The 24,522-nt window shown below is 35.8% G+C and overlaps 1 protein-coding gene and 2 long non-coding RNA genes across 13 annotated transcripts; 2 read left to right on the top strand and 1 right to left on the bottom strand.

The window, feature by feature from the left end:
- Positions 1 to 1,089: 1,089 nt before the first annotated feature.
- LOC120457709 (protein FAM102A) lies at positions 1,090 to 20,584 on the top strand. Of its 11 annotated transcripts, none has more exons than XM_044006742.1 (10): positions 1,090 to 1,277; positions 11,065 to 11,518; positions 11,576 to 11,887; positions 11,942 to 12,171; positions 12,505 to 12,794; positions 12,860 to 12,942; positions 14,902 to 16,134; positions 17,980 to 18,540; positions 19,186 to 19,391; positions 19,449 to 20,584. In XM_044006742.1, the coding sequence occupies exons 2-10, from the start codon at positions 11,343 to 11,345 to the stop codon at positions 19,565 to 19,567; spliced, it is 3,210 nt and encodes a 1,069-aa protein (XP_043862677.1). In that variant the 5' UTR covers positions 1,090 to 1,277; positions 11,065 to 11,342; the 3' UTR covers positions 19,568 to 20,584. The 11 variants fall into 11 exon arrangements, with proteins under 11 accessions (XP_043862677.1, XP_043862676.1, XP_043862678.1 ...); XM_044006741.1 differs by having other exon boundaries at positions 1,090 to 1,252; XM_044006743.1 differs by having other exon boundaries at positions 1,090 to 1,252; positions 14,911 to 16,134.
- A 2,453-nt stretch (positions 20,585 to 23,037) lies between these two features.
- On the top strand, positions 23,038 to 23,895 carry LOC120457764. The gene is made up of 2 exons (XR_005617081.1): positions 23,038 to 23,090; positions 23,704 to 23,895. It is a non-coding gene; the product is annotated as an uncharacterized LOC120457764 (long non-coding RNA).
- LOC120457763 lies at positions 23,701 to 24,402 on the bottom strand. The gene is made up of 3 exons (XR_005617080.1): positions 24,168 to 24,402; positions 24,050 to 24,074; positions 23,701 to 23,830 (listed from the first exon to the last, which is right to left on the bottom strand). It is a non-coding gene; the product is annotated as an uncharacterized LOC120457763 (long non-coding RNA).
- Between the last annotated feature and the right edge of the window lie 120 nt (positions 24,403 to 24,522).

Below are 24,522 nucleotides of genomic sequence, written 5' to 3' on the forward strand. Positions count from 1 at the left end.
AATAGTATTTGTGGGTGTTAAGTGTTCATACAAAACTCCTGTTTTGTTTGTTCTTACTTTGTCAAGCTTTTCTCCGTGACTTATTAAACAAACAAAACAAGAGCGAGTTTCCCGACTATCTGATACCCGTTACTCAGCTGGTGGAAGTGCAAAGGAGAAATTTCCATACTAACAGTTTTTGGGGGTTTGTGGGCGTTAGAGTGGGCATGAACAAATTTTTTTGGCAAATCGATAAAAATCAACAAGACTAATACAAAAATGAAAAAATATCAAAACATTTTTCAAAAGTGTGGGCGTGGCAGTTTTGGGCGGTTTGTGGGCGTTAAAGTGGGCGTGGCAACATGAATAGACAAACTTGCGCTGCTCTATGTCCCTGAAGATTGTATGCTTAATCTCAACTTTCTAGCTTTTGTAGTTCCTGAGATCTCGATGTTCATATGGACAGACAGACGGATGGACACACGGACATGGCCAGATCGACTCGGCTATTAATCCTGATCAAGAATATATATACTTTATATGGTCGGAAACGCTGTTACATACTTTTCAACCAATTTAGTATACCCTTTTACTCTACGAGTAACGGGTATAAAAATGAGGAAAACGAACTGCGCAATGCAACATATAGGCGACTTGGGTTTCTATTTTCAGGAACAAGTACCGTTAATAGTATTATTTTTTCATTTTTTTAGAGGCGAATATAGCGTGTTTAAATCAAACAGGTCAAAAGTTGAATAGAAACTTTCAAGGTACGAGGAAACAAATAGTGTGGAAAGGCTTCAGAAGAAAGTATAAAAACAAAACATTTTTGTTCAAAATTTTAAAGGGATTACTGAATTAGGGAGATATTTAATTGAACTTTTTGATTTTACATTTCCTTTTTGTTTTGCAACTTGGCATAGAATATCATCCGCGGAACCTGTTGACGTAATGTATTTAGCTTAGCTTAACTTTAATCAAAGAGCTAAATTAGTAACAGGATTAAGAGAGAGTCTCAAAAGAAAAATGATTGAGTAATTTTTTAGTAGGTGTAGGACATTCTTTTAAATACTCGCTTGGTATTTTAAAATAGTTAACGCGCGGTCTTACTGTACACTGTGGTCACACTGGCTCGGTCGTGGGTGGCGCATCATCGTTATTCTGTTGCTAATTAAACAAGTGCAAAACTACTTTTTTCAGCAGTGGAGGAAAGTTAAGATTGCATGAAAACAGACGCTAAGAAAGGCAGTCGATATTATTGTTGCTGCGATTGGTAAGCAGCGTCGTTCGAGTGCGTGGTTAGTGTCAGTGTTTGTGCTGGTGTGCGTTTGTGTGTGCTTTTCACCAGAAAAATTTAAAAAAAAGTGTTGCCAAAGCAGTGAGGCATACAATTTTCCAGTCGCACTATTTCAAACGAACGAAATTCGCAAAATGCGAATTACAAAGCTGAAAACGCATCTGCATTGCTGTGCGGGGGATATTCAATCACCCTCCCTTTTCTCTGTTCTGCGAAAAGTGGATGTGAAAAACCAGCTACTACATCAACAAGAGCGTGTGTGTGAATAAAACAATCTCGTTGTTTTAGTTGCCAAGTTGCATTGCAATAATTGTAAAATCCCATCACTGAGGACGACAACAAATGTATATATATTTCCAAAGCACAAACAACTGCAGCACGACGTTCGACGCCCTTCGGGAGCAGTTGTATTGGTGTTCTGCTGCTGTTGTGTTGGTGCTACCACCTTGTTTGATTTTAATGCATTATTTCTGTTTTTCACATCGATGCGACGTATTTATGCGGCAAGTGTAAATGGTGTATTTTAAATCTCATTTCGGTAGTGTCTCTGCTGAAGAATCAGCTGTTTGCAACATTACCGTTGACGCCCACTTGCAAGCAAGCACCAAAACAGTCCGACTTTTTACGCGAGTAAAATACGCGAGTTTCATCATAGGCTTACAGTGTAACTTCCGATAAACAGAATTTCAATCTAAATTGTACATATGTACATACGTACACGCATAAGTACTGACTTCTTTCGTACTTTGTTTTTATTCCCTTGTAGAGGGTATATTGATTTCTGTCAGACATTTGCGCCCATAGAATTTATATATGTATATTCGTGATCGGTATTAACAGTTAAGTCAAAAGACATTTCTATTGCAAGTAGTATGTAGTCGGAAGATTCGGATAAGTATGAAAAAATAAATTTACCGTCTTGGTTATTTTTCAGTTTTTTGGCACTATAAAATTTCGGTTTTAAATTGATTTAAATATACCATATATGTAGCTGCCCAGGAAGTCAGAAAATGAATTGATTTGTTTTTTCTTTAATTTTTAAATACCGTTACCCGTAGAGTATCTTTTCGTTGTCGGTCTGGCCATGTCCGTCCGTATGAACGTCGAAATCTCAGGAACTATATAAGCTAGAATGTTGAAAACTGCGACACCCACACTTTTGGAAAATGTTTTGATATGTTTTATTAGTCTTGTAAAGTTATATCGTTTTGCCAAAAAACTTATTGCCACGCCCACAAACCCCCTAAATCTGCCACTCCCACATTTCTTAATTTAGTCGGACAATTTGTGACATTTTGTATTGTCTTTTATTAAATATTTATTGTTTGAAGCTTTTTTTTTGGTAGTGGTGTGGTATAAATCCTAGATATGTTCGTATGAACGTTAAAATATTGAAAACTAAAACGAGAAGAAACTTGCATTTTTGCATGCAGATTGTAGTGACGTCAACGGAGCTCAAGATTTTTTTTTTATTTGTATTTTTTTTTTTAATGCTCTAATGTTTACAAACAATAAAAACGTTTTTGAAAAAACTTTTTTAGTGCAATTTTTTAGCTTTGCTTCAATCGTGGGTTAACCCACCTTTGTTTTGGTATCTGAGATTTAAAAAGGCCAACCAATTGCCGGGTTTTGGAATTTCAATATTGCATTGAAGTGTGAAAAATGTTTGCCATAATCAAATCAAATCAGCACCAATGAGGTTAAACGGGGGAGAGCAACCCTGAATTGCTTGTTCAGATCTGACTTCGTCTGCTTTTGTAATGAGGATGTGTTCAATTAGATTCAAATTTTTCACATCCATGTGGGCCCATAACGAGAAACGGAAAAAGTTCAACGGTTTCGGCTTTTTGTGCTTTGCTAACTAGAAAAAGTGCAATAGATATTGCACTTATATATAACTTAACAAAATATAATTGACCACGTTCTTTGAGACTGTCAATATATTACCTTATGTTAAAGATCCCCTTAAAGATCGTTTGGATTGAAAAAGACATTTTATTTTTCGAAAAAAATAAATATTTTTGCGGCACTTAGAATAATTTCCGGGTAAATATCTAACGCAGTGAAACAGACATTATTGCAGGTATAGAAAGAATAGTTGGATCAGAACATTCAGCTTCCCTACGAATAACCTAAATTTTTTTTTAAAGTTACTGTCATTATACCCGTTACTCGTAGAGTAAAAGGGTATACTAGATTCGTTGAAAAGTATGTAACAGGCAGAAGGAAGCGTTTCCGACCATATAAAGTATATATATTCTTGATCAGGATCAATAGCCGAGTCGATTTGGCCATGTCCGTCTGTCCGTCCGTCTGTCCGTCTGTCTGTCCGTATGAACGTCGAGATCTCAGGAACTACAAAAGCTAGAAAGTTGAGATTAAGCATACAGACTCCAGGGACATAGACGCAGCGCAAGTTTGTCGAATCATGCTGCCACGCCCACTCTAACGCCCACAAACCGCCCAAAACTGCCACGCCCACACTTTTGAAAAATGTTTTGATATTTTTCATTTTTGTATTGGTGTTGTAAATTTCTATCGATTTGTCAAAAAAAATTTTGCCACGCCCACTCTAACGCCCACAAACCGCCCAAAGCTGCCACGCCCACACTTTTGAAAAATGTTTTGATATTTTTCATTTTTGTATTAGTCTTCCAAATTTCTATCGATTTGCCAAAGAACTTTTTGCCACGCCCACTCTAACGCCCACAAACCGCCCAAAGCTGCCACGCCCTCACTTTTGAAAAATGTTTAGATATTTTTTCATTTTTGTATTAGTCGTCTAAATTTCTATCGATTTGGCAAAAAACTTTTTGCCACGCCCACTCTAACGCCCACAAACCTGCACTTCTACTAGCTGAGTAACGGGTATCAGATAGTCGGGGAACTCGACTATAGCGTTCTCTCTTGTTATACCCGTTACTCGTAGAGTAAAAGGGTATACTAGATTCGTTGAAAAGTATGTAACAGGCAGAAGGAAGCGTTTCCGACCATATAAAGTATATATATTCTTGATCAGGATCAGTAGCCGAGTCGATCTGGCCATGTCCGTCTGTCCGTCCGTCTGTCTGTCCGTCTGTCCGTCTGTCCGTCTGTCCGTATGAACGTCGAGATCTCAGGAACTACAAAAGCTAGAAAGTTGAGATCAAGTATACAGACTCCAGGGACATAGACGCAGCGCAAGTTTGTCGATTCAGGTTGCCACGCCCACTCTAACGCCCACAAACCGCCCAAAACTGCCACGCCCACATTTTTGAAAAATGTTTTAATTTTTTCATTTTGTATTGTTCTTGTAAATTTCTATCGATTTGCAAAAAACTTTTTGCCACGCCCACTCTAACGCCCACAAACCGCCCAAAGCTGCCACGCCCACACTTTTGAAAAATGTTTCGATATTTTTTCATATTTGTATTAGTCTTGTAAATTTCTATCTATTTGCTAAAAAACTTTTGGCCACGCCCACTCTAACGCCCACAAACCGCCCAAAGCTGCCACGCCCACACTTTTGAAAAATGTTTTGATATTTTTTCATTTTTGTATTAGTCTTGTAAATTTCTATCTATTTGCCAAAAAACTTTTGGCCACGCCCACTCTAACGCCCACAAACCGCCGAAAACTGTCCTTCGCACTTTCACTAGCTGAGTAACGGGTATCAGATAGTCGGGGAACTCGACTATAGCGTTCTCTCTTGTTTTTTTTATTATAAAGTGTTCTAATTTAGTATAGGCCCGTTTTCTGATTTGTGTTTTAGATTAACCCAAATCGGACGACTATACATATGGGTAATTCTCTGATGTCACACGCGACATTTGTACGCATTCAAACTAAAAAAAACATGTACCAGGACTTAATTTTAATTTTTAATAATTTTAAGCCTATAACTCTTGGTTAGCACTATAATTGGTGTTATAGTCGATTTCGGACAATTGTTCGTTTTCAAGATAATTACAAAAATGTAAGATATTTGCACGCGACACAGACAGAAGTAACTTTTTCGCTAACCAGTTCAAGCCCTAATTTCAGCGAAACTTGAGGAAAGATTTTAATGCAATTAATTTTAATGTGTTATAGATAAATTCATCCTAATAAAATATTTGAGTTGACTTAAAAATATTAGGTAGTTTTTATACCCGTTACTCGTAGAGTAAAAGGGTATACTAGATTCGTTGAAAAGTATGTAACAGGCAGAAGGAAGCGTTTCCGACCATATAAAGTATATATATTCTTGATCAGGACCAATAGCCGAATCGATATGACCATGTCCGTCTGTCTGTCCGTCCGTCTGAACGCTGTGATCTCAGGAACTACAAAAGCTAGAAAGTTGAGATTAAGCATACAGACTCCAGAGACATAGACGCAGCGCAAGTTTGTCGATTCATGTTGCCACGCCCACTCTAACGCCCACAAACCGCCCAAAACTGCCACGCCCACACTTTTGAAAAATATTTTGGTATTTTTTCATTTTTGTATTAGTCTTGTAATTTTCTATCGATTTACCAAAAAACTTTTTGCCACGCCCACTCGAACGCCCACAAACCGCCCTAAGCTGCTGCGCCCACACTTTTGAAAAATGTTTTGATATTTTTTCATTTTTGTATTAGTCTTGTAAATTTCTATCGATTTGCCAAAAAACTTTCTGCCACGCCCAATATAACGCCTACAATCCGACAAAAACTGTGTTTAAGACTCTCTCTCTTCCACTAGCTGAGTAACGGGTATCAGATAGTCGGGGACCTCGACTATAGCGTTCTCTCTTGTTTTTTTAATTGAATTTTAATCACTGTCGCACGCGACATTTTCTTCCATCATATTTTTTAAATTCTTAAATACTTTTAAGTAAATAAGAAGAACTTAGATTGCATTTTAAATTTTATGTAATATATTTAACATATTTTATTTATGTTTTATTTTTTAAATTTCAAACATACAAAATATCTTCACTAAAATTTGAAAATGTACATATTCTTCTTATATGAAAAACTTAATTTCCTAACTTAAATTATATAGTTGAAAAAGTCAAAAACCATTTTTAAATGAATATGCTGTTCTAGCAGCTTTCGTCTGTTGCCCATTGCAACCAAACCAATGCATCTGGCTTACACCAGGTTTGCTTTGCACATCTTTCCATTTTTAATCTTACTTATAAGACAGTGACATATTGTCAATTTGTGCAGGTGATATAAAATAAATTTTAGTTCCATTTATGTTTTACACGTAATTCTGGCCTTTCGCATTTCAATTTTTTCATTCCAACGTTTGCAATTAAATTTGCCTCCTTGCCTTTATTCATCTAAATTAAATAAAAGTTTAACGAAAAAAATGTTTACTTACCATGTCGCACGCGACTCACTATAAAAAATTTTAAAAAACTTAGATTTTCGTATATTTAACAAAAATATATTTAATTAAATTTAATGTCCCAATATATGTTTGGACACAAGATTTTATGATCACTGGACAAGAACTTTAGGCGCACTGATAACAAATGTTATTTTTCGATGTCGCACGCGACATTAATAGAAACTAATAATAAATTTACCGTAACTAGCTATCGCATCGTTTCTTTCATATTTTTTAAATATTCTTTAACTATATATACCTATATGTAAAATAGGGAATATCGATTCATAGTGACTCTCTCTTTAAGAAAAAGAATCAAATCAAAACGTACCCTATAAATGTATTAAACAGAACTTTTGCACTTCTACGGCTTTGCATCGAAATATTTCAAAATGTGTCACAATTAAATGTCAAAAATGCTTATATTACTTAAATTTACTTTAGTTTTTATTCATAAAAGTGAAAAAAAAAAACACTTTTATAGACTTTAAAATTTTTGGTGGCGGTTGTACTTTCTGGCGAATTGCCCATATATGTATATAATACATGTAAGTGCCAAAGGAAAATTGGTAAAATTCATTTTGAATATAAGAAAAAAATCATAGTTTTGATATTTTACCCGTTACTAGTAAAGTAAGAGTATGTAACAGGCAGAAGGAAGCGTTTCGACCATATAAAGTATATATATTCTTGATCAGTATTAAAAGTCGATCTGTACGTCTTGTCGCCTGTCTGTCCGTCCGTATGAACGTCGGGATCTCAGAGACTATGAAAGCTAAAAGATTGAGATTAAGAATACAGATTAGAGATATAAATACAACGCAGCGTAAGTTTGTTGACCAATGTTGCCACGCGCACACTAACGTACAAACATGTCACGCCCATTTTTTTAAAAAATGTTTTGAACTTTTTTCATATTTTGTATTAGTCTTGCAAATTTCTATCGATTTGATAAAAAACTTTTGCCGAGACTGCCACGCCCAAACTTTTCCAAAATTATTTAATTATGTTTCATTAATTTTTTTAATATTTCAATCAAAATGCCAGAAAAATTTGAATTTTCTTGTTCGCGCTTCCACTACCTGAGTAACGGGTATCTTATTGTCGGGGAACTCAATTATATCGTTCTCTCTTGTTTTTATATTCAATTATTTTAAAGCGTATATGGTCTTCCGAAGGTAGCTTACTTACTTGTTTTCTCAATAAGATATTAGGATCTCGAAAGTTTTTAAAAGCTAGTTATGGAGTTGTAATTAATTATCACCCACAAACGGCAAAAATTCATGCTCGTCTGTCCGTTCGTATAAGCTTCGAGATTTAGGAAAATAAAATAGGTTAAAATATTAGATAAAGCATGCAGGTTCTAAAGACGCCCACAAATCGCCTAAAATTACAAGGACCACACTTTGGACCTGTTGATTTTTTGACATTTTATTATTTGTCTTGAATGTTAAACACATTTTGGCCACGCCCACAATTTTAAAAACTGTTTTGATATTTTTTATTTCATTATTAGACTTGCCGATTTCTGTCTATAGCTCGCAAATATTTTATGCGCGCCCTTTCTCTAACAGAGTAACGGGTAAATGATAGTCAAGGACCTCGACTTCAGCGTTCTCTCTTGCTTTTATTTAATATGGAAAATGTAATAATTTTTCAATTAAATAAATATTGAAATTCAGAATTCCGCTTTATTAAATGTGAATTCGTGTGTCTTAATGAGCGTCGAGAACTCTGAAAATATAAGAGCTTAAGAGTATGCAGACCCTAGATACCCCTATTTTGTCCAATTTTGTTTCAAATATTGCGACTCCTACACTAACGACCACAAACGATATGCCAGCAATATTTTGGTCACTCTCATTCTGACACCCACAAATCTCACTAAACTATCAATCTCACACTTTTGAAAAATGTTTTATTTTTTTTGAACTACTGTGGATCTGCTAACACAATATAGTGTTTCCCATGCTCTCCAACTAGCTGATTAACGGGTATCTAATAGTCAAGAAGCATGACTATGGCGTTGTCTCTTTTTTAAAATTTTTTTACATGTTATTTAGTATTTGTTCTTTTTTTGAACAACGCAGGCTGTTTTAACTATTTAAAAATAAAAACCGAAAATAAGTAAACTTTTTTTTTCGCTGTCTGGTATCTGTGTATATTAGGTAGTCGTCTCAAATTATTACCGCTTCCTAGCATGTGGAAAAATTTTTCCGTCTTCCATATGTATGCTTAATTTTATGTCGACTTAGTCGACACTAAAACGAAAGCAATCTCGAAAACACAAGGTTATTGATTTTCTACAACTTTTTTATGTTTAAACGGCATTTTAGTTTAGTTTGTTTGGCTATCGTTGCCCGTCGACGTGTCCACTCCAAAGTGAGTCTAACTAGATAAGGGGGGATAATGGTGTTGGAGGACAGAAGCTTGCAAAATTCATTTATTCACCTGTAAATGGGTCGCTTGCAGGAATCACTAGTGTCTTCGGGACGGATATAAAAACGTTTTGTCGATTTAATAAAGTAGAACTTTATTTTCGCGGTTGGAGCCAGTGTTGTCGAATAATTTAAAAAATATATCTTTTGGTATACTATAATGTATAATATAAAAACAAGCTTTCTCCTATTTTTCTCTTTTATTTATACAAGCCAATGTCTACAAATGTTGACAGATCTGGCTTACTCAAAATGTGTAAATTTAACATTTGTGTTGTTTTTCTTCTTTATCAATAAAATGTTTTGACATTCGCATGAGCGCGAAGTTCTCCAATATAAGCGGTTAGTCTGGCTATTATTATTAATTTTTTATTATCATTGTTTGATTTCAAGCTGTTTGCGCTAATTGTTTGTCTTATCTTATCTATACTGAGTACACAGGATCGTATAAAAACGTTCTCGGAAGAGCTGACTAAGTGTTTTAAGTGCAACTAGATATCGATAACACTGTTACATACACATACATTAAATATTTACTTATTTTTCAAATTATTGTAGCTTGTGACATTTATAACGGAATATTTATCAAAGATTATCTTCAATTTGCGCACATCGCAGCCCTAATTTTAAATGGTTTATTTAATAAATTAGGTGTAATAGATTTTTCCGTGAAATAAAGTTTATAATACGTAGTAGATGCGATCTAAACTAATTATACCCGATACTCGTAGAGTATACTAGATTCGTTGCTATAAAAGGCATATATTTTCTTGATCAGGATCGATAGCGAAGTCGATCTGAACATGTACATTCGCCTGCCCGTCCGTATGAATTTCGAGATCTCAGGTACTATACAAAATTCGAATGCTATGATTAATCATGGAGATTTTCAAGACATAGACGTAGCACAAGCCTTTTCAAAAATGGTTTTATATTTTCCAGTTTTCAATTAGTCTTGAAAACCGCCAAACACTGCAGCCTACAGTTTTGAAAAATGTGTAGGAATTTTTCACTTTGACCACGCCTATTCTAACGTCCACAAGACGCCCACATATTGTTTTCCCATTTCTATTGTTATGCCAAAATAATGTTTAACTCCCACTAGCTGAGTAACGTTTATCTAAAAGTCGACCAAGACTTTAGCGTCCCTTTTTTATACCCGTTACTCGTAGAGTAAAAGTAGAGTTAAAGGGTATACTAGTATGTAACAGGCAGAAGGAAGCTTTCCGACCATATAAAGTATATATATTCTTGATCAGGATCAATAGCCGAGTCGATCTAACCATGTCTGTCTGTCCGTCCGTATGAACGTCGAGATCTTAGGAACTATAAAAGCTAGAAAGTTAAGACTCAGCATGCAGACTCCAGGGACATAGACGAAGCGCAAGTTTGTTGGCCCATTTAGCCACGTCCAATCCAACTAACCGTCCAGAACTGCCACGGCAGTGAGTCGGGGAACTCAACTCGTTCTCGCTTGTTTTTGACTCGATAAGATATTAGTTTTAGAAATTTTGGCACGTTTAGATCTATTACATATCAACTTTTATACATCTTAAACCAGGAAACCTCTCTCTGTTTGTGCCTGTATTTATGTACGTCGAAATTCTAGAAACACGTAGCAAGTGCAATTTAACCTACACTTTCGAAAGTATCAACAGTACATATATTGAATTTAAAATGGGTGAACTTGTATGCTATGCTTCTCCTTTTTTAAGTTTTGGACGAATAAGAATTTGTTGACTCAGAATGCATTTTAGGCAAATACGTTTGTCTACAACCAAGTATAACAGTATAAAATTAAGTTAAAAGCGTATTTAAATATGGCAGATTAAAATAATACAATACTTATGACGTTTATAGACGAACTACTTTCCACATCTAGCATTGGCAAACCTGCCGGGACGGATAAATATTCAAATGTTACTGAATTTTGATTGACTGGTTTTTCATTTCGAGGTTAAATCAGTCCGTGGCTAACAAACTTTCTTATTTTTTTTTATTTACTTGCAGAGGTGACACATTTTACTGCTCGAAGACAAAGTCGGCAATGAAAGGTATATCAAAGAAACCAGCCCAAAAAAAAGGATAAATTAAAAATTCTAGAAAGTGCAGGAGAGCTACAACTACTAAAGGTAACGTGAACGATTCTATAACCGAAAGGTTATAACCTATAAGGTCAATCAACTGATTCAAAAGCTAAGTTGAGGCGGTTTTGCTCAACCGCTGAGGGCTTTCCATTCATTTTGTGGTAGAAACGAGAATAAACTTACTTTGTTGGTCGGAAATTAATGACACTTCTTGGGCCTAGCGCCCCTGGCATGGCCTTTATGATGAAAAAGAAGAAGTACAAGTTTAACGTTGAAGTGCAGCTGCAGGATTTGGTAGAGGTGGCCCTTGTCAATGAGGTGCTCTTCGCAAAGATAAGGTTGCTCGATGGAGGTTCCTTTCAGGAGTACAGTAGTCGGTAAGATCTCATTAAATTCATAGAAATCGTTCAGTTTTAATAAATCCTTTTGCCCAGCGAGGAAGTGCGTAACCATCGAGTAGAATGGAACCGCAGCTTTGAGTTCCCTTGCAAGATGAGTGCGAATGCCTCAACCGGCGTTTTAGATCCCTGTCACCTGCGTATATCGATACGCAAGGAAATGAAGGGCGGCCGAAGCTACTATAAGCTTGGATTTATCGACCTCAATCTGGCCGAATTTGCCGGCGCCGGCCTCACCTCCCGTCGGTTTCTTTTGGAGGGCTATGACTCAAGACATCGCCTAGACAACTCGATGTTGCGAGTGAGCATCAAGATGCATATGCTTAGCGGTGATATTCTGTTCAAAGCGTAAGGAATTTCTAGTAAAACCCTAATACTTTTTATAATACTCCTTACCTGCAGTCCCACGCCAAATCTAAAAAGCAAGCAGAGCAAGCCTTCAATGGATGATTTTGCCAATGCCGCCACTGGAGTAGGCCTGCAAGCACCGACAGCTACCGCTCTGTCCAGTATAGGTAGTGGAAGCGGTGTGGCATCTGCTCCATTGGGTGGTAGTGGAGCCACTTTGGGCGGCATCACCGGCAATCAGTCGCAACCCGGAACGCGACCCGTTTCCACCACAAAGGAGGAGGGTAAGTAGTGGTTAGAAATCAGGCTTTTGGTTTATAGTGATCGTACTTTATTGGATCGGAAACCTTCTCTTTTTTTTTTTAAACACCTTTCAATGAATCCAGTATACCATTTTCCTAGTAACAAGAATTCATACGTTAAAATATCATTATCCATATATTGTAAACAATCGCTTTTAATCGGTGCTTTCCTTTTTATGCCAGTTGGTAAAAAGGTATATTAGAATCCTTGGAATGTGTGATTTACCGGCTACAAAAACCTTTTAAATCGAGTGATGAACAATTACATGTGCCTTGTTTTATCGTATATATGTATATTGTTTTATTTTACTTCAGTAATACTTACAGATATCGATAGTCAGGCTTTGATAGCAGCTATTGTGACTGACTCCGGCTTATCGGAGTCCTCGGAATCGGGGGTAACGTTGACCACGGATAATCTCCAGCAGCATGCCTCAGTTGTGGTAGCTAATCCTATTAGTCCTGTTACCCAGCCACTCCCTGTACTGGGAATCATTGGCAGTAACAACTACGGAACAACAGGAGGGTGTATTGGATTTTCCGGTGCCGGCAACGCTACCCTCATAGAAATGGGTCATTCAAGAAATTCCAGTAATACTAGTCAAGTATGTATAGGGTTGAATCACTTGACTTGACAAATACGTGATTCTGTTAATGTTTTCCAAATTAGATGTCAAAAGGATCGGGTTATAGTAGTTTTTCGCACAGTCAACACTCAAGGCAAAGTTCTGAAGGTGATTCGGGACATGCTAGGTAAGTCTACAAGACAATTTTAAAAAGCAGTTATATTCTGTAAAAAGCTTTGAACTATTTTCTTGTATTATTAGTTTTGACATATTTTGCCATAGCCTCAAATAATCGATATCTATATATCATTTTTTATATAACAATGCTTAAAACTCAACAAGTAATATATATGCTAACGCGTTACTTAACATCCTACTTAATTGTGTCTAATACCTATACCTAATGCAAGAATACTGAAATAAATGAATATATCATATGTCGCAAGCCTGTCCTTACTTGAAAGAGTTTAAACATTGCATTCAGTACTAAAAAATATTTGATTAACTAAAAAGCAAAAACACTTTAAGATAGAACTTCTAATAGTTAGGTCTTCATTCATATTTGAAAATGCTATATTCTAAAACTAATTTATTTTACGTCTATATATACTACGTTTTGCTGGCTAATATATTTTGCTTGGTTTTGATTTTGTTTCACTGAAATAATTATATATCTATAAACTATATTAAGTCCGATATCCTTTAAGTCACTTTAGCTAAGAACATACTATTAAGTACTTTTGCTTAAGCCTAGAACGGACCGATTTTTCGTAAGGGTTATGTAAATACAGTAAAGAAGCTGGCTGTATCAGATTATAAGTTTTTAATTTAACAGAATTTAGTAAATATTAAAACCAACTTTTCGATATAATACTTTTCCTAATAATCTAAGTCGAGTTCCCCCACTGATACCCGTTACTCAGTTAGTGGAAGTGCAAAAGAGAAATTTCAACACCAACAGTTTTTGGCGGTTTGTGGGCTTTAGAGTGTGCGTAGTAAACAGATTTGGCAAATCTAGAAAAATTTACAAGACTAACAAAAATGTTAAAAAATATAAAATTTTTGGCAAAAGTGTGGGCGTAGCAGCTTTAGGCGGTTTGTGGACGTTAGGGTGGGCGTGGCAAAACAGCATTTTGACAAACCGAAGGAAACCTACAAGACAAATAAAAAAAAATAAATATAATTTTTCAAAAGTGTGGTCGTGGCTGTTTTGGGCGGTTTGTTGGCGTTAGATTGGGCGGGGCAAATTGGGTCAACAAACTGGAGCTGCGTCTATGTCTCTGGAGTCTGTATGCTTAATCTCAACTTTCTAGCTTTTGTAGTTCCTAAGATCTCGACGCTCATACGGACGGACAGACGGACATGGCCAAATCGACTCGGCTATTGATTCTGATCGCTTCCTTCTGTCTGTCACATACTGTTCAACGAATCTAGTATACCCTTTTACTATACGAGTAACGGGTGTAAAAATAATAGCAGAAATGCGGCATTTGTTATTCTTATCTGTTATGCTTAAAGTCAAACGACATAGGCAACTCAGCACCATGTACTAGCTGTTTCGTTGACTACATTGGATTAGGGTGTAATTAAAAACTCACAGGATGCACATTTTTAACGTAACCTCTATATAAATATAAACCTGATGGTTTTTTCTACAAACTGGCGCAATAAGGTGGGCTAAGGCCCTTTTTTCTTTTCGGGTCCGTAAATAAATTTCCAGGACCAAGTATAAACAAAAAAAAATAGATTATGTTTATGTAAGTAGTGTATGAGTCTTCTTATTCCCCTTCAGTTTCTTAAAGTAGTACAGTTTATAATATTATTCAAAACCGGTTGACTTAGCAAATCTGGTTTAGGTACAAAGAAAATTATTCATCCAACATATTTGTTTTCGTTTATTTCATCACATGGTCTTACAGTACATTTGATTTTTGTTCCTTTAACTTTTACTTCTTGACTTACATTATTTGGTGTGTTAATTACCTTTTTTTTTTTTTTTAATAATTTCTGTTTTTCCTTTTCTAACTAACAATATGTTTTATATATAAATGGGTAAATGGCCAACTAACCAACCAAAAATTACATCTTTAAATAAAATTTCAAAAAACGACTGCCTGCGCTCGAAATATATAACAAAAAACTACAGTCGCTTTAGAAAATCCGTTTCTCTACTTAACAGACTCAATCAGAGAGCAATTAATGCCATGAAATTGAATATACCACGAAGCCGACCGCACGGCCAGAAGGGAGATGAGCATCAACCATGTAACAGCTTGCCAGTGGTAATAGCCAAAAGCCATCGTGTTCATACTCATCTCAGTCTCAGCACCACTGTTGAATACACTAGCGATGAACAGCTTTACCAGACTCCAAACGCCACCATGACCAACTCTCAAAAGATGGCCTTTGAGGACTTCCGCACTCCGATGGCAGAACATGCAGCTCCCTTCTTTCAACCGATGGGAGCTTGCTGTAGTGGTACTCGCAGCTCTACATATCGTAGTGCAGGAACTCCGTCAGCCGCTACGCAATATTATGACAGTGGAGAGGCGAGCGATTCAGACGAGTGTCTTAACGACGACTCAGGCGACAACGATTCTGGCCTGGAGGAAAATTTTCATACGCCCCGTGTGGCCAAGATTAAGTCGATGGAGAATCTCTCCATTCTGGAGATGGAGTTTCACAAGGCTTCTATGGAACTGGACCGCAATTCACCTCGCCGTCTTAAGCAACTGGCTGAAAATGCGCAGATCCCCAAGATGAAGTCGCTAAACAATCTCTGTTTTGACCACTACGCTGAGCAATCGGTTCGCGAAGAGTTTCAGCGCATGCACGAACAGTCGCTTGAGGAGCGAATGCGCTTCCAACAGCACCATCAATTACGAAAGAACTCCAACACATCGAACGGGTCAGCGACAAAGATATACGTAAAGCGTTTGAGCCACCAGAATCATCATCACATTAAAGTCGGTAACGCCAAGTTCATCGGGCAGGACGGCAACGATAGTCCGCAATCGATGCATTATCCCATTCAGAAAATGCGATCAATGGGTACAATACAGGACATTGTGAGCGACCGCATTAGGCCTGATCCGTTTCTCACTCCAACTACCGAGCGAAAGCCTAATTTCTCGCGTCTCGTCCAGTCTGCAGAGAAGCCGGTGCTGGGCAGCAGCTACGTCAATCGTCTACTTACCTACGATGTCGTGGACTCGCCGTCAGAGCCGTTTAACAGCTCGGTGTCCTTTGTGACGCGTACCCCCTTTCAGCGAGTATATCGGCGCAACATACAGCAAGGCAGCTCTTCGACGCCTCTGGCTACTCAGGATTCGTTCACCGTGCGACCACATTCCACGAATGCTGCCTATGAACTAATGAGGTGCGTCGCGTTCAAATAACAAAAATTCATGTAGTAAATTTAAATCTTAAAAGGCCCTTTAATTAATTGAACATTAAATCTAGACCCCAGAGCGTTACTCGTTACTCATTAAAATTTATCCGTTACTGTTATACTGTTTTTCTTAATGTTTAGTCTAAGAAGACGTCGTTTTCGGGACCTAGTCTAGAAATTACTATATTGGTATTGGTCTCACGTATTGGTCCACCACCCCATACAGCCGATATTGTTTAATAATTTCACGGTTTTTTTTTTTTTTGTTAGATGTTTGTTTTACTTCTGTTTTGTTTAAATTTGCACTAATTATTTTTGGCTTCTGTTATTATTATTTTTGGGTTTTTGTGCATATAAAGATAGTTGTAAGCTGTTTAAAAAAATTCTATTGCAAAGATAGTTGTACTGTTCTACTTAATCACCATATTAACCGCCTAATCCAGTCATTCCTATTTTGTATTACGTTATATTTAAGCTATTATAAAAATTCATAGGTCTCAAATACAAAAAAAAATATTTCTGCAACATATTTCGCTCAAGCAAGTCATAATCTACAAATTTATTTTATAATATCATTGTATATATGTCGCTTTACGAGATGTTTGGAAACAATAGTAAATTAAAAACGGAAGATAAATATTTGTGTAAACAGCTCGTAATCCATGTATATATGTATGTATGTAGCTGCTTTAAAATTTATTTATATTTTTTTGAGCCATATTCTGCACCATTGAAAATTAGTAAACAACTACTACCTGTAATTATCTTACATATATCGATTTGCTAAAATAACGAGCGCTGTTGCGCTTTAAAATTACAACGGCGTTGCAAGCATGGTCCATGCTGTTATAGTACTGCAAGGTTAATACGACAGAAGAAAGTACAAACACACTTGGTCAGTTACATTTCCTGATCAAGAACCACACTTGAAAAACCATTTTTATTATTATAATTTGTCTGTCTAATTTAATTTTTGTCCCATCACTCAAATAGTGGCAGTGTGATCGAGAAATTTCCAAAACTCTTCGACATATCTATATAAATTGGCAAAAATAAAAAAAATAGGACAAATAAAAAAATATTTCAAAAGTGTGGGCGAGGCAGTTATGTGCGGTTTGTGGGTGTTAGAGTGGCCTTGTGACCAGAATATATATAGTTTTTAGGGTCAAAAACTCTTAATTTAGTATATTTACATAGTATACCATTTTACTCTAGCCGTGGTATAAATTGTACGGTTAGTAAGTCTTTCCATGTTTATAGTGTATGAGTAACGGGTACATTAGATTGAAAAGAATACGTTTCAATATAACGTATACAATATTTTTTTTCGTATTATTACTTATTCTGCTATCGATATACTCAAAAATAATTAAGCTACAATAGTCACACACGTCCGAGAGTCGAAAGTAATAAATTTAATCACCGCTAGGTAGCACTCATGGCCACTGTGGGAAACAGTGGCCTTACTACTTGCTTAGTAATGGGTATTTAGTGGAGAAACTTGAGTACAGTGTTACTTATATTTTTGATTGAATCATCATGCTGACATCTGAAAGAACATTATTAGACATACTGCATAAATGATAGCCCGATTGCCTTTGCCAATCATTCTTATGTCACGGAAAGCGCATTTGCTATGCTCATTCGCTTGATATTAGAGGAAGTAACACTATAAGTAAACTATAATTTGTATGTTAATTTTTTTTTTTTTTTTTTAATACATTGTGTTAAAAAAATTTTAAGCGCTTTTATTAGTTGTACGTGTTTTTATAATATGGTCTTAATGTTCAGTGTCTAAAACAAATATTCGCATTTATGGACGCGTTCATTCAGAAACTTCAGTGGAGTTCCTCGTCGGCTCTTTGATGGCAATAACACACCCGCGGGCCAGATCAGCAACATAGGTACTGTCAGCAGCAACAGACAGCATCAGTCCAGTGCTACAGGAGTTAACAGTTTCGTTGGATCCAATTCATCGCCTTGTGGAACTTTGGCCAGTATACACTCAAGCCATTCTGCCTCATCATCAAATGGCAGCAACAGCAGCAGCAGCGGAGCAGTCATTACCTTCCAATGTAACGCAGACAGTGGACAGGACACAGTGGACTCAGTAAACCATCAACCGCATATGACAGAGGGATCGTCTAACGGTCATGGTAGCAGCCCCCGGTTAGGCAACGTCATGTCAGGCGATGCCATTAGCTCGATGGCCGGCAGTCCCACAGACGCTTGTAGCATCCGTTCTAATCCGTCGGCCGCCTCACTTCTTCTTTCCACCTCGGCAGCTGCAGCAGAGGCTTCTGCATTGGCCTCGGCAACTATGTCCGTTTCAGGAGCAACACTTTCACCTCTAGCCACCACCCAAATCATTCGCCGCCCCAGCATTACAATGATGTGGGTTCATTTGAAGTTAATTGAATAGAAGATAATTTTTATATGTTCACCTTCGCTTTTAAGTTGTAATGACATGTTTCAGCCAACTTCCGCGTTCTGCATAAATATTTTAGTTTTACAAATTGTAAACTGTTTTCGCAGGAAGCAGATAGTTTAAGCTGTATATTGTAGTACCATGCCGAACTAAAAGTTTTTTATGGTAAAAGCAATTTTTTTATTTGTAAACAAACAATTTTAAGCAAATAATACTCAAGATGCTAAGAATAAGTAGCTGCTTGTCCCCGATTTCATATATAATATGTGTTTTTATTTTGTTTATAGTTCGTTTTTGTTTCGTTTTAGGAAATATGTCCAGACAAATAACCACCAAATTATCTTATTTATTTATTACCATTTAATGATTTTGCACATGCCCTGCATAAGCGTATTCATACATTAAATGAAAGATCCGAGTTTAATTGGCATGGTATATCCCAACATTGTGTAAAAGTTATATTGTTCTGCCATAATATTGCCTGTGCTTTTGTTTTCTTGTTTATTTTGCAAGTTATTAGTAATTTCGCATTTCGTATATTATTTAAACAACTTCATGAGTTAACTAATTGCTATCAATTCAAGTTCAATTTCTTTATTTTATTCATTCAGGAATCCCAGCTCGGGTTCGTTAGTTATTAGTGAGACGGGATCTCTAGATCGGACGAAAAGCAGCGGTGAGAAGCGCAAAAAAGGTGCGCTCGATGACGGGCCACGTGTTTCCGACCGAGTGGAGGAGACACGGGTCAATCCGGACTCGTTAATTGATGAGATTTTGAAGGATACTAAACTCGATCAGCTGGAGGAGTCCGCAGAAAGTAAGTCCCTTAATGCTTTTGGTTAATGGGTATATAATAACAATATGTTTTTCTTAGCATCAGGTCTTCAACTGTACATCGCTCGCGATGGAACCGCCTCCCTGGGTGGACACGAGGTTAAATCAAGCGTACGAGCGGGCGCCCTAAAGCAGGTGGTCATGCAGGATAGAAGATAGTAGTATCCGAGACTCACACCTCCTTTTTACAATTAATTAGAAGAACTAAACGAAACAGTTCGCGTTACGAACATGTTTATATACAAACTAAAGTGAGAATTCAAATACGCTATATATGAATATATAAAATGTTTGTCGAAACTACACTGCTATAAATGTAATTAAATAACTACACATATGTGTTTATAAACAAACACGCATGTATGTTATAGATTTGTTAACAGGCGTAACTTGTCTAGTTGTATTTGCAAGTGTTGTGAATCAGGTAAACAACCGTTAACAATTAGGAAACCAAAAATGAAATTCATAAAACTGCACTCTATATATGCATAAAAAATTACTCGCAATGGAATACGATAAATAAGAAGTTTTAAATTTTGTTTTCGAATATATAATATTATGTTTTGCTTCCATCAATATGTCCAGCCTCAAGGCATTTATAAATATATTAAAAATTTATAGAATAAATAACGCAGTCATGTTAAAGAAAAAGCTTCAAAATTAAAACACCGAATTTTAAAAGTCATCGAAATACAGCCCAATCAAAAACTAAATAACCACAATTAGTTTTCCCAATTCAGCCCATTATATGCATTTTTTTTAATAGCATACACAATAATTAATCAATGTTCACAGATAACTTTACATTTTTAAATTCAACATTGTTGTAGATTTGTAACTGGTATTCTCGTTTTATTCTTTATTTAAAACTTCCGAAAATCGATAAAGCCGATAAATGGTGAATAAATTTGCAAAAAATTGTTTTAGAATTTTGATGTAAAAAATCATAATAAACAATACTTTTAAATCAACCGAAAAACCTGTTAGATGGGAACACAAATAATACAAATAGTTATTACCTAAAGCTTTTGTTAAAATAATTTGTGTACAATTATGTAGTTTTTTTTAACAATTTGTAAGGGGAGATCTTGAAAAGCTCCATGTTAGTTTCTTTAAATTGTATATGGAAAAAAACAGAAATAAAAATGGATACATACATGGTTGATAACTGTCAAATGTCTAGAGTTGAGCCAATGTTGTTGGTTGTTTAAACAAACATGCTAATAGGTGATTAATTTCGATAATTTTAAAAATGGTTTATTCTTTCTATACAGTTAAAACTCAAACATTGTGAAAGTTGGGCAAGGACGTCGTCCATAGATTTGCGCATAAATCGTTCGTACTCTTCCGAGTAAAGATGAGGCGAACGCTGTGCGACAGTCGCGGAAAAAATATCATTGTAGTAATAGGTGTAACAAGCGCTTCGGCCTTGGGTTGTTGAGTTCAATACACTCTCGGGATTTTGCAAATATGCGCTTCTATACCAGAAGCCAATGATGCAAAAATTTCTGTTGTGAAAACAGCACACAATTGTTTGACCTCGGTAATAAATAAAAAAAAACGGTAACAAAGTTTTCGTAAAGTGTCTGACCACCAATGCACCTATTTGCAAAGATTTTTCTTTCATATTACAATTTGCTCTCTTATAAAAACCGACGCCAATACTCATAAAATACGACTAACTAAGGAATACGCAATTTAAGTACCCAGAGTTTTCTGCAAATGTACACTGCGTGTCTGTTCTGTTCTGTATGTTCTGTATTTTCCACTTGCACGAAAATTCGGCAATGTTGTAGATTTTTGTACCCTGATATTCCCTCTCTCTTTGAGAATAAAAAAGATGCAGTTTTGATTATCTTCGATAATTTAAAAGGTAGGAAAACTTTTGTATGCTGTTAAATGAAAAAGTTTGCTCTAATTTAGCGCAAAAATGGGAAGAGGAACGGTGTTATCCAAAATCATAGCTTTCTTTTCAAAAAATTGCAGAAAAACTGACAGACATCGCAAAAGTATTGCCCACTTTATTTAAAACAAGGAAACTTATGGAAAAAACTATAAAGGTGGCAATAACCGAGTCGTTACCGCGGCAGATCGCAGGTCCATACTTCGAATAGCCTCCAATTCCCACGACTCCTCCGCCAAAATTCGAGAAAATGTGGTGTAAGTTAACTTCGCAAAGCTTGCTATCTAAAAACAAAATGCGAGCAACAATGTGGCCCGACATCCGTTACACTTGCACAACATAGCCACGTTTGCTGGCCTAGCTTCTGCACCATTTATTTCCTCCAGCGAGCCGAATTCGTAAGAATCTGAAGTGCAAGCGATCATACCACCAACTTCAGCTGCGCTGCCGACTGCGCTGCCGCTGCCTCTGCCAAATTGAAGCTTTCGTTAGGGCAGAATTAATTTAAGCAAATCAGTCTCATACATAATCTTTCAAAATACAATTTAATTACTTCGCGTTTTTATTTTTAACTTTTAAAAACCATTGGAAAATAACTTATTTACATTCTATAATTCTGAAAATAACTTAGACAAAGTCGGCATCTTTTGAATCTCCATGTTTAATATCAATCCTTTAGTTTTTAATGTTCCCGAGATCGACATTCATACAAGCAAACGAACGAACATGGCCAGATTGATATACATATATGTATGTACATACCCTTCAGTACCAGTCCCTAAGGATTCCCTAACGAATCCCTAGGGAGTCCCCAGGACTCCTAGGGGAAGTCTCCATACAAATCTGACAGTAATTTCCTCTGGAATTCCTCAGGAATTCCTCGGGAATATCGAAAAATAAGCAAGGGGTTTTCCAGAGGAATTCCTCAGGAATTCCCGAGGAACTTTTTCGGAATTCCTTGGGAAAATACCTGTAAATACAGAAAAATCTCCCAAAAAACGTAAAAAATGTATTTAATTGGTAAATTCAATTATTATTTTTATTTTTATTCCATTAATATTTTCCTATTTTTGTTTGCGTTCTTTTTAACATGCAAGTGCCGTCAGTGGGGCAAGGCCTTCTCCGGTGGCTGCTGGGCTGGCCTTCTAATGTGCTTATGCCAGTGTTGGGGAGTACCTAGATACTTGTACCTAGGTACATACCTAGGTACCATTTTGTGGTATCTTTTACCTTACCTAGGTATACAAATATTATGCTACCTTTTACCTTACCTAGGTACAAATTTTTGTATACCTAGAGAATTAGGTAAGCTAGGTAAAAAGGTACTGAAATATTTGTGTTAGCTTTATTTATAACTAAATAGACTTTTTGATCATTTTCCTTTGAACAAAATAATCAAACTCCACAATAATAATAATAAGCTTATTCCACCATAGGAAATTATTTATGTTTCGATTCTAATTTCACAATTTTCCACGCAAATGCTGTTCGGTTATTATTAGCTTAAATCAAACACTCATATTTGATCATACCTTAACAATTTGTGAAAGAACCCAAAACTGTCCATAAGAGACGAAAAATGTCCGTAAAAGAAAGCTCAAAAAAAAGGAACTACCTTTTGTTTTAAATGGCCAATTTTTAAAGCCAGATGTCAATTGTGTATTGTGTGTAAATAAAGCGATTAAATTCGACGAAAATTCGACTGGAAAGGCAAGTATAGTATAAATATATTATATGTTCATATGTGTGTATTTCTGTGCAAGTTAAAAGTGAAGTAAAGTAAATGAAAATAAGTATAAGTTCTGTGCTTCGGGATATAAAAGTTCGTTTATACTTTTTAAATTAAAGAACATTTTATTGACAAAATCAAATTTTGTAATGTGTAAAAAGGGTATTTTCTCGGAAAATATTTAATGCGCGAAATGTGTATTTGTACATGGAAAAAAATGATTTTGTAAATAAAAGCGCATTTCATTTAGAAAATATAAAAATTGTGCTTTGATGTGTCGACGTTTTCTCTATACCAAATCAAAAATGAATGGCTACATCAATATTTATTGGAAATGGATGATATATATTGATGTAGCTATTCATTTTTACATACGCACATACAATAATTGGCGCCAAAATATGGATAATATATATTGATGTAGCCATTAATTTCTACATACAATAATTGGCGCCAAAATATTGAATATATATATTGATGTAGCCATTCAATTTTACATACGCACATACAATAATTGGCGCCAAAATATTGATAATATATATTGAAGTAGCCATTCATTTTTACATACGCACATACAATATTTCGCCAAAATTAAAATTCCGTCACAAAATTAAATGTTATGAAGTTTTAAAAATATTTTATTCTATTAATACTTTTTTGTAGAGGGTGCATCCAAACAGCTATGCGTCATATGAGGCCATGAAATCAAAAGTGGCAAAAAAGGAAGAGAATAAATCATCAGAGCCTAAGCGAGCAAATTTCTTCTGTTTCCAAAGCTCAAGCCAGGTAGCTGAACAACAAAATTTGCGTTCGGTTATTATTTGAAGAAAGAAATATGAATTGTTATTTTAATTTTAAAAAGTACCGAATAAAAAATTAAAAAATTCGTATACTTGTTTTTACCTTTTATCTTTACCTAGGTACAGAAAAATTTGAAAACCTTTTACCTTACCTAGGTACTTATTTTTGTAAAAACCTTGTACCTTACCTAGGTAAAAATATAGCGTACCTGTCCCAACACTGGCTTATGCTATCTGTAAAGAAATATATTGAAATAATATATATTAATATCATGTAGTTTGAATGCAATTAGCTATGCTAATTTACCAATGCGAAACAATACTTACAGGTTTTTTATATTTAACGTTGAAAATGTTCCAAACACCACTTGTCATGTTCTACAATTGAATAAAAATGCAAAAAAGGGGTGACGGAAAACGAAACCGAAAATTCTGACAGGCGCTTGCCAGGGTATTTCCGACCATAATGATCCCGTGTAATTAGAGTAATTCTAATTACAAATAGATAAATAATTAAAAATGGACGCATTGGCGTTGCCTATAGCGACAGGTTATTTTCTTAAAAAATTTAAAATCCTTAAATCAACAAATATAAATTAAATATACACTTTAAAATATAAAAATATCCCACCAATAATTAGAATGGTATTCAGAAGTCTATACATAGCGTTTTGTTCTCTAC

This window comes from Drosophila santomea, unplaced genomic scaffold (assembly GCF_016746245.2).
Source record: "Drosophila santomea strain STO CAGO 1482 unplaced genomic scaffold, Prin_Dsan_1.1 Segkk79_quiver_pilon_misjoin1_scaf, whole genome shotgun sequence".
NCBI lineage: Eukaryota > Metazoa > Arthropoda > Insecta > Diptera > Drosophilidae > Drosophila > Drosophila santomea.